Source organism: Rhinolophus hipposideros, assembly GCF_964194185.1.
Source record: "Rhinolophus hipposideros genome assembly, chromosome: 18".
Lineage (NCBI taxonomy): Eukaryota > Metazoa > Chordata > Mammalia > Chiroptera > Rhinolophidae > Rhinolophus > Rhinolophus hipposideros.
In genome coordinates this window covers 12,321,303-12,337,046 of record NC_138064.1, presented here as the reverse complement: position 1 = coordinate 12,337,046, position 15,744 = coordinate 12,321,303, and the positions used below count along the sequence as shown (strand labels likewise).

The window sequence follows — 15,744 nt, the reverse complement described above, 5'->3', positions numbered from 1 at the left end:
AATAAAGACAATGAGGCCCACTGAGATGAAGTGACTTGAGCAAGGGCATATAGCTAGAAAAAAGCAGAGGCAGAAGTAGAACCCAGGTCTGTCTGACCCTAAGGCTAGCACTGTCGCCTGTATTTGGGGTCTCACGTGGAAGGGGTGGTAATTCTGTTCCCTTTCCCACCCTCTCATGGTGCTTGAATAGCTAACCTGCATCTCGACTCTGCTTTTCAGAGTTATTTGATGAGTTGGGAGAAAATATTAAAAGGCCTTTGAGAGTCTGGCTTTCTTTTTTATCCTGAGCATTTAAAAATACATTACAGAGCAAAATAAAGTTTTCAAATGTGTCAGGAGAGCACAAAGCATCAAAGAGCATATGGGTACAGCCTGTGACTTCCTGGAGCTCTGCATTCTTGACTGTCAGATTTGTCAAATAGTTCTCTCAATAATTGCTTAATTAATATATCTGTCAGGAAAAAGTCTTCACAGCCATCAAGTACTGCATATAAAAATATCCTTTAATCTTAGAGTGTGAAAAATGATTCCTGTGATTGCAGCAAAACAGAAGCCCAAAGGTCCCTAATTATTCTCAGACCTATAAGGATAAAACTCGTCCAGGTATCTACCCAAAAAATGTGAAAACATTTACCCGTAAAGATGTACGTACCCCTGTGTTCATTGCAGCATTATTCATGGTGGCCAAGACATGGAAACAACCAAAGTGTCCTTCGATAGATGATTGGATAAAAATGTGGTACATATACACAATGAACTATTACTTGGCCATAAGAAAAGATGAAATACTGCTAATTTGTAACAACATGGATGGATCTTGAGATTATCATGCTTAAATCAGACATAAAAATTTGAGAGCTGTATGATTTTACTCAGATAGGGATATAAAACTGAAAGCAACAAATGAACAAGACAAATAAAAACTCATAGACACAGACAACAATTTAGTTTTACCAGAGGGGAAGGGAGTGGGAGGGCAGAAGAGAGTAAAGAGGGTCCAATATTTGGTGATGGACAGAGAATTGACTTTGGATGGTGAACACACAATGCAACTGATAGATGATGGATTATAGAATTGTCCCTTGAAACCTATAGAATTTTTCTAACCAATGTCACCCCAATAAATTTAAAAAGCTAGGTGGTAATAAGGATGCCTAGGTTAGGGGAAGCAAGTAGAATTATACTTACCTGTATGAGGTCCCTTTCATTTGAGGGTCTCAGAAATATTTTACATCTTTGCACAATGGAAGCAGAGAGGTAATACGGCCTGAATTATACCAAGTTCGTAAAACAAAGAGATGAGGTTTGGGATCAGAAAGGCCAGGGCTTTAACTCGGCTCTGGTACTCTTTCTGAAATTTAGTAGAAACTCCGTAACCTCTCTGAGACAAAATTTGGTTATCTGTCATATGGAAGTGACAGAGTCTACCACAGAGCTGTTGAGAGGATTAAAGGAAACAGCGGATTATAAGTGCCTAATGCACTGCCGAGCACACACAAGGGGTTCAAAAAGTCAGACAGGTGGTCCTCATTATTGCCGGACTCCATAGTTTGCTCATCACCTACTCGCTAAACTTTGGCCCCAGTTTAGCTAAACTTTTGGCTAAACTTTACTCGTGGCCCCAAGGTCAATACTCACAGGCACTTTCACGGTCATTCAAAGATACATACAAAGTGGGGAGAAACTGGAGTGGCCCGACGCACGTGTTTCCAGCTGAGATCCACACTCTGCCTCCTTGTTTCAGGTCTCATACTGTAAACAAGAGTCCTTTACACATTCTGTTTAGGGCCATGTTTTTCAAATGTTTGCGCTTTCTGATGGTGATTTCACTGTTTTAAATGGCCCTCCACGGGTCACGCTGAAGTTCTGTCTAGTGTTCTTGAGTGCACAAAGGCTGTGGTAGGCCTCATGGAGAAAATGTGTGTGTTAGATAAGCTTCATTCAGGCGTGAGTGGTACTGCAGTTGGCACAAGTTCAATGTTAATGTGTCAACAACATATATTAAATAAGGTGTCTTTAAGCAGAAACACACATAAAACAAGATTCTGTATTAATGAGGTGACAAAAATCTTGTGACCAGATGTTTGTAGGAACCTGTAATGCTTCTGGGAGGAATGAATGGTTCAGTATCTGTTAACTCAGTGTACATGGCAACTTTGTAAAACATAATTATCACCAATAATGAGAGTCAGCCATATTCAATTTAGTTCCTATATTAGGTAAGTTAAACATGAGCGGCTACAATATCTTAACTCCAAACTCTCCACGGTTTAACACAGTAGAAGTTGATTTTTCATGTATGTAAAGCCTAATCAGGTGTTGGGCAGATGGCCTTTAACAAGTGAATCAGGAACGCAGGTTCCTGACATCTTTTGGTTCTCCCCACACATAGGAAATTTACTGCCAGCCAATGGATGGAGGAAGAGAGAGAAGTTGTGGGTAGAAGGGCTTTATGGGCCCATGCTACAGGTAGAGCACATCTCTTCTGCCTTCATTCTATTGGCCAGAGCTCAGTGCCATGGTCACAACTACTTGCAAAGGAGTCTGGGAGATGTAATCTAGCTGTGTGCTGAAGGGTTATGTGAACAGCTTTGCCGCAATTCTCCTCAAAGGAACTACCTCTGGTCATTTTTCCTTAGATAAATGGCAAAACCCTTAAGTCAGCAACACCTAAGTTTTTAAAAGTTACTCTTCTAATCCTTTTCCAGTTTTAGGAGATAAGAATATTAACGTGGAATGATACCTTGTCAGAACATAGGCCTTGTTCTGACCTGCCAGTGACTAAAGAGACAAAAGAAATACAAATTCACGCCTGCCTACGTGTGATGGTTATTCCTGTTTCTGCTTAAATTGTTTGTACATTCTCATATAGATTTTCCTCCTTCTTGTAAACGGTGGGGTGGTTCTGAATACAGGTCTTAAGCCTTTGGAATGTGTCTTGATATGGATTCTAAGACACACATACACATACACACACATGCACATGGTCACACACCCACTACACAGAGATTTACCACATTTATTTGGAGATCAGACAACCTACAATATTAACTGTTTGAAACATAACCATATTTGAAGAATCATGCCAAGAAGCCCTCTGTGTAGTAAACACCAGATATGAAGACTTTGCAGAGGAGAAGTGTCATACTCTCACCCAGTTGATTGTGTAGAACAAATAGAGGAGCAGCAAGAAAAGTTAAGAGCTGACAGCAGAGCAGGAAGCAGGAAACTGACTAATGCCTTTGTAAGCCTTGCTCAAGGCAGGCATCATAAACAACGAGCCTGAGACATTCAGAAAAGGTTAATCTTCATTCCATTTGTTCTGCAAAAGAAAATGGGAGTATGTACAGAATATTTTCAAATTGCATCGGAAATGATAAAACTTCAAGTTTCATGCTAACAAGGTAGAAATCAGTCACTTGGAAAAAATCATTATGAAATGAGGTGTTGTTATCTATGTATTTATATACCCTATTAATATTGAGACATAAATGGCTATATTTTATTGGTTTTATCACCTAGTTCTCTCCAGAATCTGGCTACTGTTTCAGTCTCCAGCGCTTGACACAATGCCTGCTTCACAATGGACACTCAGGATTTATTGGAAGGAAGAAAAGAAGGAAGAAAAGAAGGGAGGGAGAGAGGAAACTATAATCCCCCTATGTTTGTATGACATGTATTGCCTGTGCATGAATAAAGATATCCAAGTTTAAATCCATCCCTTTTCTCCTTTTCAGGGCAGAAACCATTCTCTTGGGATCATTCACAAGCAAGAGACAGCGACGCTGTGACATATGCCAGTGCCACCGCCACCGCCACCCCCTCCTTTGCCTCCCCCTCCCCCACCTCTGGGGGCTCCTCCCCCGCCCCCGCCATCAGCACCTCCGGTAAGGCCTGTTTTTCTGTCTCATTCGCTGTCCAGCATAAGCTGCCTTGAGTACACTTGACCAGAAGGTGTTCCATGTTCAAACCCAGCCTCCACCCAACTACCTCCCTTTGACAGGTGGCATCAGGCGGCTGCCTCTGGCAGCTCCAGCGTCTGATTCCTAACGAGCCTGGCCAGGTGGTTCTCTCCCCATTCCTCTACCTCAGGGTCGTCTGTCTACAACCGTCTACACACTTTCTCCTCTAATTCCTGCTGCTCAATACAGGCTTCCCGAGTCTCCCATTTCGCTGGAAACCTCCGATAAGATCCCAGGCTGCAGTGCACAGCCAATGAGGCGTGCTGCAAGGCCAAGTTCCCGTGTGTAATTGGACGGTGACAGTGAGAGCCTGGGCTTCAAGGCGCCTGCTTCTGGACCCAAGTCAGAGAAGTGTCATATGCAATGCCATAACGAAATATAAAGCTCTAAATGAAATGTACCTAGCCATGCAAGACTGAATTCAGTCTATTTCAATTTGTGTTGCCGGATACTCTCTCTTGGTGTAATGGTTTGGTTTCCATTTAGAAGGAGAGGCACAGAGCCTGGATATTTTGTTTTAGAGCAGGAATTCTCAACCTCGGTACCACTGACATCTGAAGCCAGATAATTTTTGTTGTTGTTGTTGTCGTGGAGGGCTTTTCTGTGCGTTGTAAGATGTTTAACAGCATCCCTAGCTAATGCCTACTAGGTGCCAGTAGCATGCCCCCCAATTGTGACAATCAAAAATGTCCCCAGATATTGCTAAATGTCCCCTGTGGGACAAAATCACCCCCTTTGTTATAGAAGGATGTGAGTGCTTCATGAACCTTTGCTATGAGGAAAAGCTGGAGCACTTCTTACATCTTCATTCTCCACTCCACGAGCCACTTCAGAGAGCGAGGCTTAGCATGAAACTGCAGCAGCCCCTGTTTTCAATGGAAGATAAAAGATACGGACGCCATGGCGATATGGCACCAGAGTCAGGGCTGCCTAGGGATGATACGAGCCGAGTCAGCTGAGCCCAGGAATTGAGCCTCTCCCACCATCTTCCCCTGGGGTGCACTCCTCTCCTCAGATGCAGGGATGATGTGACCATGGGGAGAACTGCTTACGAAGGGAGGGCCAAAGAGCCCCTGCACAGCCCCAGGCCACGGTAAGAGCAATAGTATGGCTGTCATGCCACCCGCTATGACGTTCGCTGGGCATGCCAACCATATCTGAAGAACCAGGGACACACACCTGCCTGAAACTTGGCCCTTGCCCTTGAAGATAGTGGAAGGTAAGCGTATAAGGTGTATTACATCTGAAAGCTCTCTAACTGGTACACAGAAAGAGGAGGAGTCGGTGTTGAAGTTCCACTGCTGAATTTGACCCCACAGGGGATGAAGGAGATGAACAGTTTGTGAGTGCAGGAAACATACATGAAACTGTCATGTGGAGCTTACACAGATTTGCTAGCACCAAAGAAATAAACTTTAATAACCTCAAAAACCACAATACACCCATCAACGCAGCCAGAATAAACTTATTATAAGCCGTATTCTTGGGGACTGGGGGAAATAAGCTCTTTTTAAAAATATTTCTGGCGACACACAAATACCTGGAACTCAATGTTGAATGAGTCTTTCTAGAGTGTTCTCTGGCAGAAAACAATAAACCTGAATGTATCATACCTTTTCCTCTGATAATCAGGTAGTTTTATTTTTGAGACTGTCTTAAGAATTTAACCCTAGAGGAACCAAAAAGAATTTATCCAAGGATGTGCACAGAAATGCAATTTATTCCAGTGAAAATTTAGATCTTAAATGGCTTATGAGAACTAAATGAAATGTGTGATATCATGCTGTTAATTAAAAATTGCATTATGCCACAGTGTTAATTAAAAATTACATTTATCACTGTGCTGATTTGGAAAGTAGATATGAAATGATGGCTTAAAAACAATGAAGTCAACTATATAATATATGTAATAAATAGCGAAGATCAGAAGAAAATTTTAAATGCTGATAATAAAACTTTTAATTTCATCAGAGAATTAGTTTTCTTGAACGATGCTTAAATTCATAACAAACAAAAATAATTCTACATTTAGTTAATTATTTTTGTTTTTTACAAGATTTTTAATTAAAATACAGCTTACATACAATATTATATTAGTTTCAGGTGTACATCATAGGTATTCAACAGTACCCACCTGGCACTATACAGAGTTATTACCACATTATTGATTTTATTCCCTATGCTAAGGAAGTGATCACCCTGATAAGCCCAGCAACCATCCGCCACTGTACCTACCACATTATCATAATATTGATCTTTTCCCTACATTTAAAGTTTTTCAATTAGTATTGATATTCAATATTATTTTATATTAGCTTCCAGTGTACAGCATAGTTGTTAGACATTTATATAATTTAGGAAGTAGTCCCCCTGACTAGTACTCACCTGGCACTATACATAGTTATTAACTTGTGAATGATTATATTCCTTGCAGTTTACATCCCCCTGATTACTGTGTAACAACCAATTTGTACTTCTTAATCACTTCCACTTTTCATCTACGCCTAACCCCCCCTCCCATCTTAAAGAAGTCCCTCTAAGATTCCTTCTAATATTGGTTTGGTGGGGATGAATTCCTTTAGCTTTTTTTTTTTTTTGTCTGGGAAGCTCTTTATCTGTCCTTCAATTCTAAATGATGGCTTTGCAGGGTAGAGTAATTTTGGTTGTATTTCCTTGCTTTTCATAACTTTGGATATTTCCTGCCAATCCCTTCTGACCTGTAAAGTTTCTGTTGAGAAGTCAGCTGATAATCTTATGGGAGCTCCCTTGTAGGTAACTAATTGCTTTTCTCTTACTACTTTTATGATTCTCTCTATGTCTTTAACTGTTGGCATTTTAATTGTGATGTGTCTTGGGGCTGGCCTCTTTAGGGCTATCTTGTTTGGAACTCTCTGTGCTTCCTGGGCTTGTATATTTATTTCCTTCTCCAGGTTAGGGAAGTTTTCTGCCATTATTTCTTAAAATATGTTTTCAATTCCTTGCTCTCTCTCTTCTCCTTTTGGTACCCCTATAATGCGAATGTTAGTATACTTCATGTTGTCCTAGAGGCCCCTTAAACTCTCCTCAATTTTTTGGATTCTTTTTTCTTTTTGTTGTTCTGATTGGGTGTTTTCTGCTACCTTATCTACCACACAGCTAGTTCTATCTTCTGCTTCATCTAATCTGTTGATTCCTTCATTTCCATTATTGTAGTCTTTATTTCTGACTGATTGTTTTTTTATGTTTTCTATCTCCATTTTTATGTTTCCTATATCTTTGTTGAAGTTCTCCCTGAGGTCATTGAACATCCTTATAACCAGTGTTTGGAACTCTGTGTCTACTAGATTGCTTGTCTCCATTTTGCTTAGTTCTTTTTCTGGAACTTGGTTCTGTTCTTTTATTTGAGACATGTTTCTTTGTCTTCCCATTTTGGCTGCCTCCCTGTGTTTGATTCTATGCATTAGGTAGAACTGTCTTAGTAGACAGTCTTAGTAGAGTGGCCTTATGTAGTAGGTGCTGTGGAGTTCAGTGGCACAGTCTTTCTGATCACCTGAGCCATGCCCTCCATGTGTGTCCCTTGTGTGGGTTTTGTGTGCCCTCTTCTTGTAGTTGAGCCTTGGTTGATATATGCACATCAGTGGGAAGGATTGACCACTGTTGTAAGGACTTACCTTGACTACAGTGGAGGAGTTGTTGTGCAGGGGCTGACCCTAATCAGCTCATCTTGAAGTTGGCCACTGGGGGCGCCAGCCGCAGGACCACCTTGGAGAAGACCTGCTGTAGGTTGAGTTCACCCACAGCACATGCCCCAACCAGGGCCACCTGCAGGAGCCACAGAGAAATCCACAGATATCTGCTGCCCGTGTCATGCTTGGAAGCGCCTTGAGAGGCCAAGCTGCGAACCAAGGCCAGCTGCTGCTAGTGCTGGGCTTAGGGTTGCTCAGCCAGAGATACACGACCCACTCAAGCCAGGTGCTGATTGTCTGAGTTCTATGAACCTTTGAGAGACCTTAGGAAAGTCTGCAGCATGAGCTAAGGCAGGTAGTTTGTACAAAAAATCCACTGGAAGCGGCGTGGGTGTGCCTGAAAGTTGGGCAGGGTGTGGTCTCAGAATCACCAGGACCTGGCGAACAAATGGTATCAGCCTGCTTGATGGAGACTCAGATTGGCCTACACCTGCATCTGCATGCCGGGAATGAGGAGGGCTTAACAAAGAAACAATGGCTTCCGCCAGCTCCTCTGTCCAGGAGAAAGCTGCCTCTCCAGCCCTCAGGCCAAGCCAGACAACTCAGTTCCCCACCATGTATTCCTGCCACCTTTCCAGCTGCTACCCCAACCCTGGAGCTCAGAGCAAGGGAGTCCGTCAGTGGATAAGTCCACATGGTCCCTTTAACAGGAGTGCTTGGGAGTACAGCCGCCCTCTGTCTCATTCAGTCACAATCTCCGCTGGTTTTCACAATCAGAAATTATGGGGACTTCTCTCCCTGGCACCAGAACCCTGGGCTGGGGTGGGCCTGGGACCTCTCATTCTTCTGGGGGATGGGAAGGGACCTCCACAACTGAAATATTCTTCCTGATCTTTAATGGTCACATGGGGTGTGGGACCAGCCTGTTCCTCGTCTCTGCCCTCCTACCAGTCTGGAGGTGACTTCTTCTGCATGTCCTTAGTTGAAAGGCTTCAGTGTAGCTTAATTTTAGGTGATTCTCAATAACGGTTGTTTTATAGATTAGTTGTTGTTTTGATGTGGTTGTGAGAAATGGTAAGCATAGAGTTTACCTATTGTACCATCTTGACCAAACTCCGAATACCTCTATTTTTTTTTTGCATTCCCTCCTTCCTTCCTTCCTTTCTTTTCTTTCTTTTCTTTCTTTCTTTCTTTCTTTCTTTCTTTCTTTCTTTCTTTCTTTCTTTCTTTCTTTCTTTCTTTCTTTCTTCCTTCCTTCCTTCCTTCCTTCCTTCCTTCCTTCCTTCCTTCCTTCCTTTCTTTCTTTCTTTATTTTGCCATCTGTCTCGTGGAGGATCAGATTAATCTAGGATATAAATAACCATGTAAATTTTAATATTTTTAAAAACATATTTTTCTACAATCTGGGAAAATATTTATAATGCATATTAAAAGTGAAGAATTAATGTCTTTAGTGTATAAAAGAGCCCCTACAGGCTAATATGGAAAGTATGAATAGAAAAATGGGCATAGGATATGCCCAGGAGGAAGAAATACAAATGTTTCAATCTCACTACAATTGAATAAACACAAATTAAAATCATGAGAAACAATTTTCATCTATCAACTTAGTGATGATACTTTTTAAATGTTGGCTGGAGTGTTAGGAACCAAGCACTCTTAATAGGAGCAAAAATTGGTATAATTTCCTAAAACATAATTATTAATTTAGGTCAAAACCCTTTTTAAAAATGGGTATACTCTATGACCCTATTTCACTTCCAGTAAATTTTTTTAAGTACCTAATTATAGATGTACAGAAATATTTAGCTATAGGATATTAATTAAAGCATTGCTTGTAATACCAACCAAAAAGAAAATGTCAATTTTTAATACCAGGCAATTCAATAAATAAATTATCATGTAATCCACAAAATGGTATACTAAGTAGCCATTAAAAATCATATCAAAATTATTTTGTAACTTCCAATGTAATGATTGACTCAGGTAAGGATCATCCATAAACGCTAAAACTACGTAGTAAAAGGTTTTTTGGGAACAGGATGCTCACCAGATCCTAAGATTACTTGTAATTACAAAGGGGACAATGTACCTTTAAAATGGATCAAACTTAGTGTTCACTAGAATGGAGTGACCTTATATCACAAACCTTTTGCTGTGATCCAACAAGAAATGCATACCATCCCCTTGTAGTAATCTGCCAAAACTGAATGTACTACTAAACAAACAATTGGACACATCAAGAATGTAGGACCTTCTACAACAGACGTTGACAAACTAGAGCAGAGCCCATGGTCCAGTTTTTGTGTAGCCTTTGGGCTAAGAATGATTTTTGACGTTTTCAAATGGTGAAGAAAAATAATATTTCGTGACATACGAAAATTATGTGAAATTCAAATTTTGGTCCTTAAGACTTATTGGACCTCAACCATTCTCATTTATTTGCATATTGTCTTTGGCTGCTTTCATGGTACAGTGGCAGAATACCAATTAAACAACTTGTTATTGCCTCCCCTCAAAAATTTCCATCTTCTCACTAGTTGACCTGTATTATTAAAATTATACTCAATTCTTATTATATTTTGAATTTCAACAGTAACAATTTTGTGGAAATGTGTTTTCTTTTGTGTTATATAGTATTTCCTCATTACATATATATATAATATAGTATTCCCATGATTTTGCCTCTTGGCCAACAATGCATAAAATATTTATTGTCTGGCCCTTGAAGGAAAAAGTTTGTCAACATCTACAAGTTTGTCCTGCAAGACAGATGGCTTCACCCAGCCTTCCTTTGGTCAACAGCAGCCAATGGGCTTGCAACGGATTATGTCCCTCCCTTGCACCACTTTTGAAGGACTTCCCATCCCTCTCTTAGCTGTACCCCACTCCACCGGCATGATCTGGCCCCTGCCTACTTCTGAGACCTCGCACCATGCCCCCTCCCTGTGTCTTTTACTGTAGGACTTTAGCATAACTGGTCCTTCTTCCTGGACACTCTTTCTGCTCATCTCAGCTCAGATGTCCCTTCCTTGGAGCATCATTTCTTTGCACCTTTGACATTCATAACATACTTTTAAAACCCTCCTTCATAGCAGTTATCAGTTTTTAATTTTGTTTTTATTTGACCAGGGTCCACGTTTTACGGTTTTAGTCTTTTCTGTCTTTAGTGCTTGGCTCACACCAGACATTCTGTTCATTGAATGAAGAATGGATAATACATGCACGCATGCATGAATATCTGGATAAATAGGGTTAAATCTCTTCATAACCAAAATACAGGACTTCAAACACCCATGCTCATGGACCAGCATGGCACATTTCACCATATGTAATCTTTGCAAGGAGGGGACATTTTGTGTGATATGTCTGTAATGAAAAGCATCCTACCAGGCTTCACCTTGGTTCTGGAAGATCTGGGGATTAGACCAGGGCTAAAAGCTTTTCTTCCTCCCACTTCTCCCGTCTCTCCTCCTGGTCTCCTTCTCTTCTCTAGTGTGCTTTTTTTTTTCTTTTTTTCCTAAGAACGTGGGAGTGGACCGGGAAGAAGGGCTGATGCAGCCTTCTGATGTTTGGGAGAAAGCTTTAACTAAAAGCCAGACAGCCATCTTGTTTCCCTGTTTTTCTTGCCCCTTATTCTTTGAGCTCTACTCCCTTATCTCATCCTTTTAAAATCCAGTAACAATATAAAAGTTGCCTGCGTGGTACATTGGTTCACTTATAATTAAATTATCATTGTTGCTTTGGTTACAGGATGTAACTTTTTAAAAATCTAAAGAAAATATAATGGATTTGATTATTGAAATGCAGCAGAATTTTACTGAGCTTGTGTTTTCAAATCTGCTTTGACCCCTTGGTCCTGTCCAAGATGAGAGAAGAAATGCCTGGAGAGCCTGTGATTTCTGTTTTCTCATCACAGTCGCATAGCGTTATCTACACAAGAGAAAGGAAATATATGTGTCTCTGCCCAGCTGATAAATTCTTTGGAGTTGTGTTGGCCAGCCAAATCCCTACAGTAGTAGGGTCATGGCCAGAGCATGTGTGTTTATTTAAAATGTAGAGTTGTAAAATTTTGTAGCATTATTTTTTAATGTCCCTGTTCAAGCTTAAACATCCTAAGGAGAAAACCATTATTTAAAAACAAAGGGGGTTTTACGTGAGCATAAATAAATAAATAAGTAAATAAATAAATAAATAAACAAAGGGGGTAACTGGTTTGATAATCGTTTATTTACCATGAAAAGCAAAATTCTTAAGTAGGAAGAACCATAGTGCCATATATTTCTTCCTGCCTCTTCTGAGGGTGACTTTAAAAAATGCTGAAGGGAAATTACAATGAGAAGCATATTGTGGCGCCTTGCTGTTCTGTTCCCTCCTTACTGTTGGCCAGAGTCTTTGTTTGCATTCAGGCAACTAGAGTGAGATAATGTTTCTCCTCTTAGTCTAAGGATTGCATGATTCATGGACGAGGCAGACTTTCCAAAGCGTCGGGAAATATCAGCTGAGGCTTACACCGGGAGGTTTTCCCACCATCTCTAGGACGCAGGAGTTCATGTCGCATCGAAAAACACGTCAATCTGTGAAAGAAAACGTGGAAAATGGAATGGCGTCTGAAATCCCATGAGAGCCTTTTTCCGTTTTGTGTTTGTTGTAGTTAAAAAATAAAATGCAGGCGTGAGGGGGTGCTAGGTGGAAGGGGGCTTAGTACAATTGCATATTACCCTACTTCTGGGAAAGGTAATTTGCATGTTTACTGGTGCATTTGGAATAATGAGAGGCTTAAAAAAATCTTAAATACTGTCACTCACTTAGATTCCCTTGACACTGGTGCTTTGATTAGTGTCACCAATAAGGGATTGGGGACATTTACCCAGGGTTGACAGTGACCACTGGGACAAGAAGGCTTTTGCATTATCCAAGCTATTAGGATAGTATTACATTTCTCTCTGCTTAACAGTTTGCAACACTACACCTTTGTCTTCGAGTAATTTAAAAAACTTGGTTCTCCCTCATCTGCCGGTTTGCACCTGCGGCAGTAACACAGTGCGTCAGTGAAGAAACGAGGCAGCCTTTGCAATAGATTTACTTGGTCTGTAGTAAGAGAAAGAGGTATGAGAGGTGTGGCAGGACCTGCCACTCATACTTCCAAAGGGCCATTCAGGACCTGATTTAAATGTGTTCCTTTTTTCATAGCTGTGAGGTGGGAGGGGTGGCAGGAACAAAAGGGAAAAGGCTTGCATGATGTGCTGGAGGCAGATTGTGCACTCAGTGCCTGGGACTTGGCAAGAAAAGCCTGCCAGCGCTCGTTAGAGGCCTGTATCAAATTTCATAGGAGCCTAGGAACACAAGCCACTGGCACCCAGCATCTGAGCGGAAGGATGTGGCCGGAAGCTGCCATGGGGTATGAAGCGAAAGGGAGATCCAGGAAGACCTCAGCCCTCTCTAGCAATGATTGCCAACAGAAGCTTTATTTGACACCAAATCTGCTGCCGCTTTGCCTTTGAAACCTTTTAGAACTAGTGGAACGAACGATCCCTAGAAAGCTGCCAGTGAACCACTCCCCTACCCCAGGGTGGCCTCTTCCCACATACACTGTTGTTCTTAGGAGGCCACCATGGTTTGGAGCTGGGATCTCTGCAGCCATATACCCCTTCCCCAAACTGCTGTTTCCTTCCTTGCCATAAAAGGAAAAAAGCTACCAATGTCAGGTTACTGCTGCAAAAGAAATATCCAGCCTGGACCCCCACAGAGACAGCTGTAAGCAAATGGGGGGTGGGGGGTGCTGGGACCCTGGAAGCATGAGCACATTTCTGCAGTGGGGAAGGGGATTAGCAGCTGAAAGTCCTTTTTCTAGGATGTTGAATGAAAAGACAGGGGAGATGACACGAGGAAAGCAGGCTACATACATAACAATAGTGGTCCCAAATACAGAAAAGAAAACCATGTGTTTGCATGTTCCCTCATGGGCTCTCAGAAAAAGACTAAGGAAATAAGATACCTGTTACACCACTAGTTATCTGGGGGCTGATGGGTGATTTCTGTTTTCTTTTTTGTATGATTCTGTGTTCTCTCAAAAATCTATGCAGAGCATTTATTACTTTTATCATTAGAAGGAAAGGTTCTCAGAAAGAAACAGGAATGAAGGATTATTTACCAACTGGCTGGGCTGGATCATATAATAATGTACAATAATAATAGCAGGCAGCTACTGAGCAGCTGTTCTGTACTGGGCACTGCTAAGCACTTAACGTGGATTACCGAAATTCATATTTGCAACAATCCCATGAGGCGGGCATGGATAGTGCCGTTTTACACATGAGGAAACTGAGGCACGGAGAGGTTACCAAGGCGCCCAGTGTCACACAGGCAGGAAGTGGTAGAGGCTCGATTCCTCCCCAGGCTCCCTGAGAGCCTAACTGCTCTGTGCTCTACTGCTTCCCAATGTGTGTACAGGTGGAATAAAGGGTCCTACAACTACAGCATTGAACTCTTATGTAGTGCTTACTGTATGCTTTGTATTGTTCCACATGCTTAGTGCATAACTGTGTTAATCCTCACAGGAAGAAGCAAGTACTGTTGTTATTCTCGTCTTATGGATGAGTTAACTGAGACACAAGGGGAAGTGGCTTATCCTGGCTCACACAGCTAGTCACTGGCAGAGCCATGGATTGAATGCTGGCAGAACGGTGCCAGAACCCCTGTTCTGAACCACTAAACCCACTGCCTTTTTTGACAGAACTTTTTAGGGATTGCCCGCTACCCCTTGAATCTAAAAGCCAGGAAGTCAAGGGTTTCCCCTTTCCACACCAAGGACAGAGCTTCCAGATTTCTCCTTGTATCTCCAAGTCTCCTGCTAATATTGCTCTTCTCTTTTTTTCTTTATGGTCCCATCATTTCCCACAAATTGCTTTTTGGGTTTTTTTCTCCTTTTTAATAGAAAAAAACAACAACAGTTTGCAAGTTACCCTCTGGTTTATCCAATGGTTTGACAGCAGAGAATCTGCATCAAAGAAGCAGATACCATGCGAAGGAAGTCAGTTTTGCCTTGTCTTTATTTGCAGTGGGGCTGTTGGTAGGCTCAGAGAAACTGAGTCTCTGCTGGACACACGGTGGGTACAGTAAATGCCTCCGTGCTCAGTGACCACAGACTGTGTTCTTAACCTAGCTCATGCAAATGTACTGAGCTTTGGCTGTACAGAATTCCCCAGTCTCTGCCTTTCTAAGGATTTGAACCTAAATCCAGAGAAACTTGGGCTTGTCACTGATCATGGCTTAGTCACGGAAGTGCTGAGAATACAACTGGTTATTCCCAGACCAGAACTTCGTACCTTGTGTTGCTTCTTCATTATGCATTTCCTGCATATGGGACCCTTGAAGTCTCATCTTTAAAGAGCCCTTGTGTCCTCTAACTCAGTTACTTTTCATCTTCCTAAGCTTGCTTCTCTGAGCATCAGGTGGTGGGTGTGTCTGGTTGATGCTTTGAGATCTCTCCTGAACAGCCGAGTCCAGGAATGAAAGGATTTGGGGCCAGTGAGCAGCTAGTGAGTGATTCCGAGACAGAGAGCCTGCACCTAGGTCAGTACTAGGCACATGGTAGGCACTCAGTACCTAGCATTACTTCCTAAACTAGTGAGTTTAGCAAAGATATTGTCACTCACAAGGCAACGCCACGGCGAGCTGTTTGCTACTCGTATCTTCCACCTGCCTAAGCCTTGAAAGCCAGAACAAATTCCATGTTGTGTCCTCTCGGGGCTCCATCGACACATTCGCACTTCAGTGAGAGTGTCTGACAAAGGAAATGCAGTTACCGTCAGAAGTAACACATTTAGGGATAGCAAAAATGAACACCCAGGTATTATTTTCAAAGCCATAAAATGTCCTTTGGCACAAGCCTCCCCATTCCAATTTGTTACTGTTTTCAGAAAGAATAGACTTTTGCATAAAGACATTTTAAACCTCAGGGAAAGAAACACAGTGTACCCGTTTTGTACACGGCAGCAATAGATTTTCATTTTAATATGGTCCGTTCACAATAGAGGAGTTTGGATGTGTTTCCAAGCCGGGAAGAAAGTGAGATTCCACCTAGACCACATACAATATTTAAAACATAAAGGTGT

General features: G+C 41.7%; 1 protein-coding gene across 1 annotated transcript in view; it reads left to right on the top strand.

Moving 5' to 3' along the window:
- WIPF3 (WAS/WASL interacting protein family member 3) overlaps positions 1-15,744 on the top strand; it is a 79,948-nt gene that overhangs the window by 18,707 nt on the left and 45,497 nt on the right. The window contains exon 2 of the mRNA XM_081079840.1: positions 3,738-3,887. Coding sequence (XP_080935966.1) covers positions 3,795-3,887 — 93 coding nt within the window. The 5' untranslated portion in view covers positions 3,738-3,794. The remainder of the gene's footprint in view (positions 1-3,737; positions 3,888-15,744) is intronic.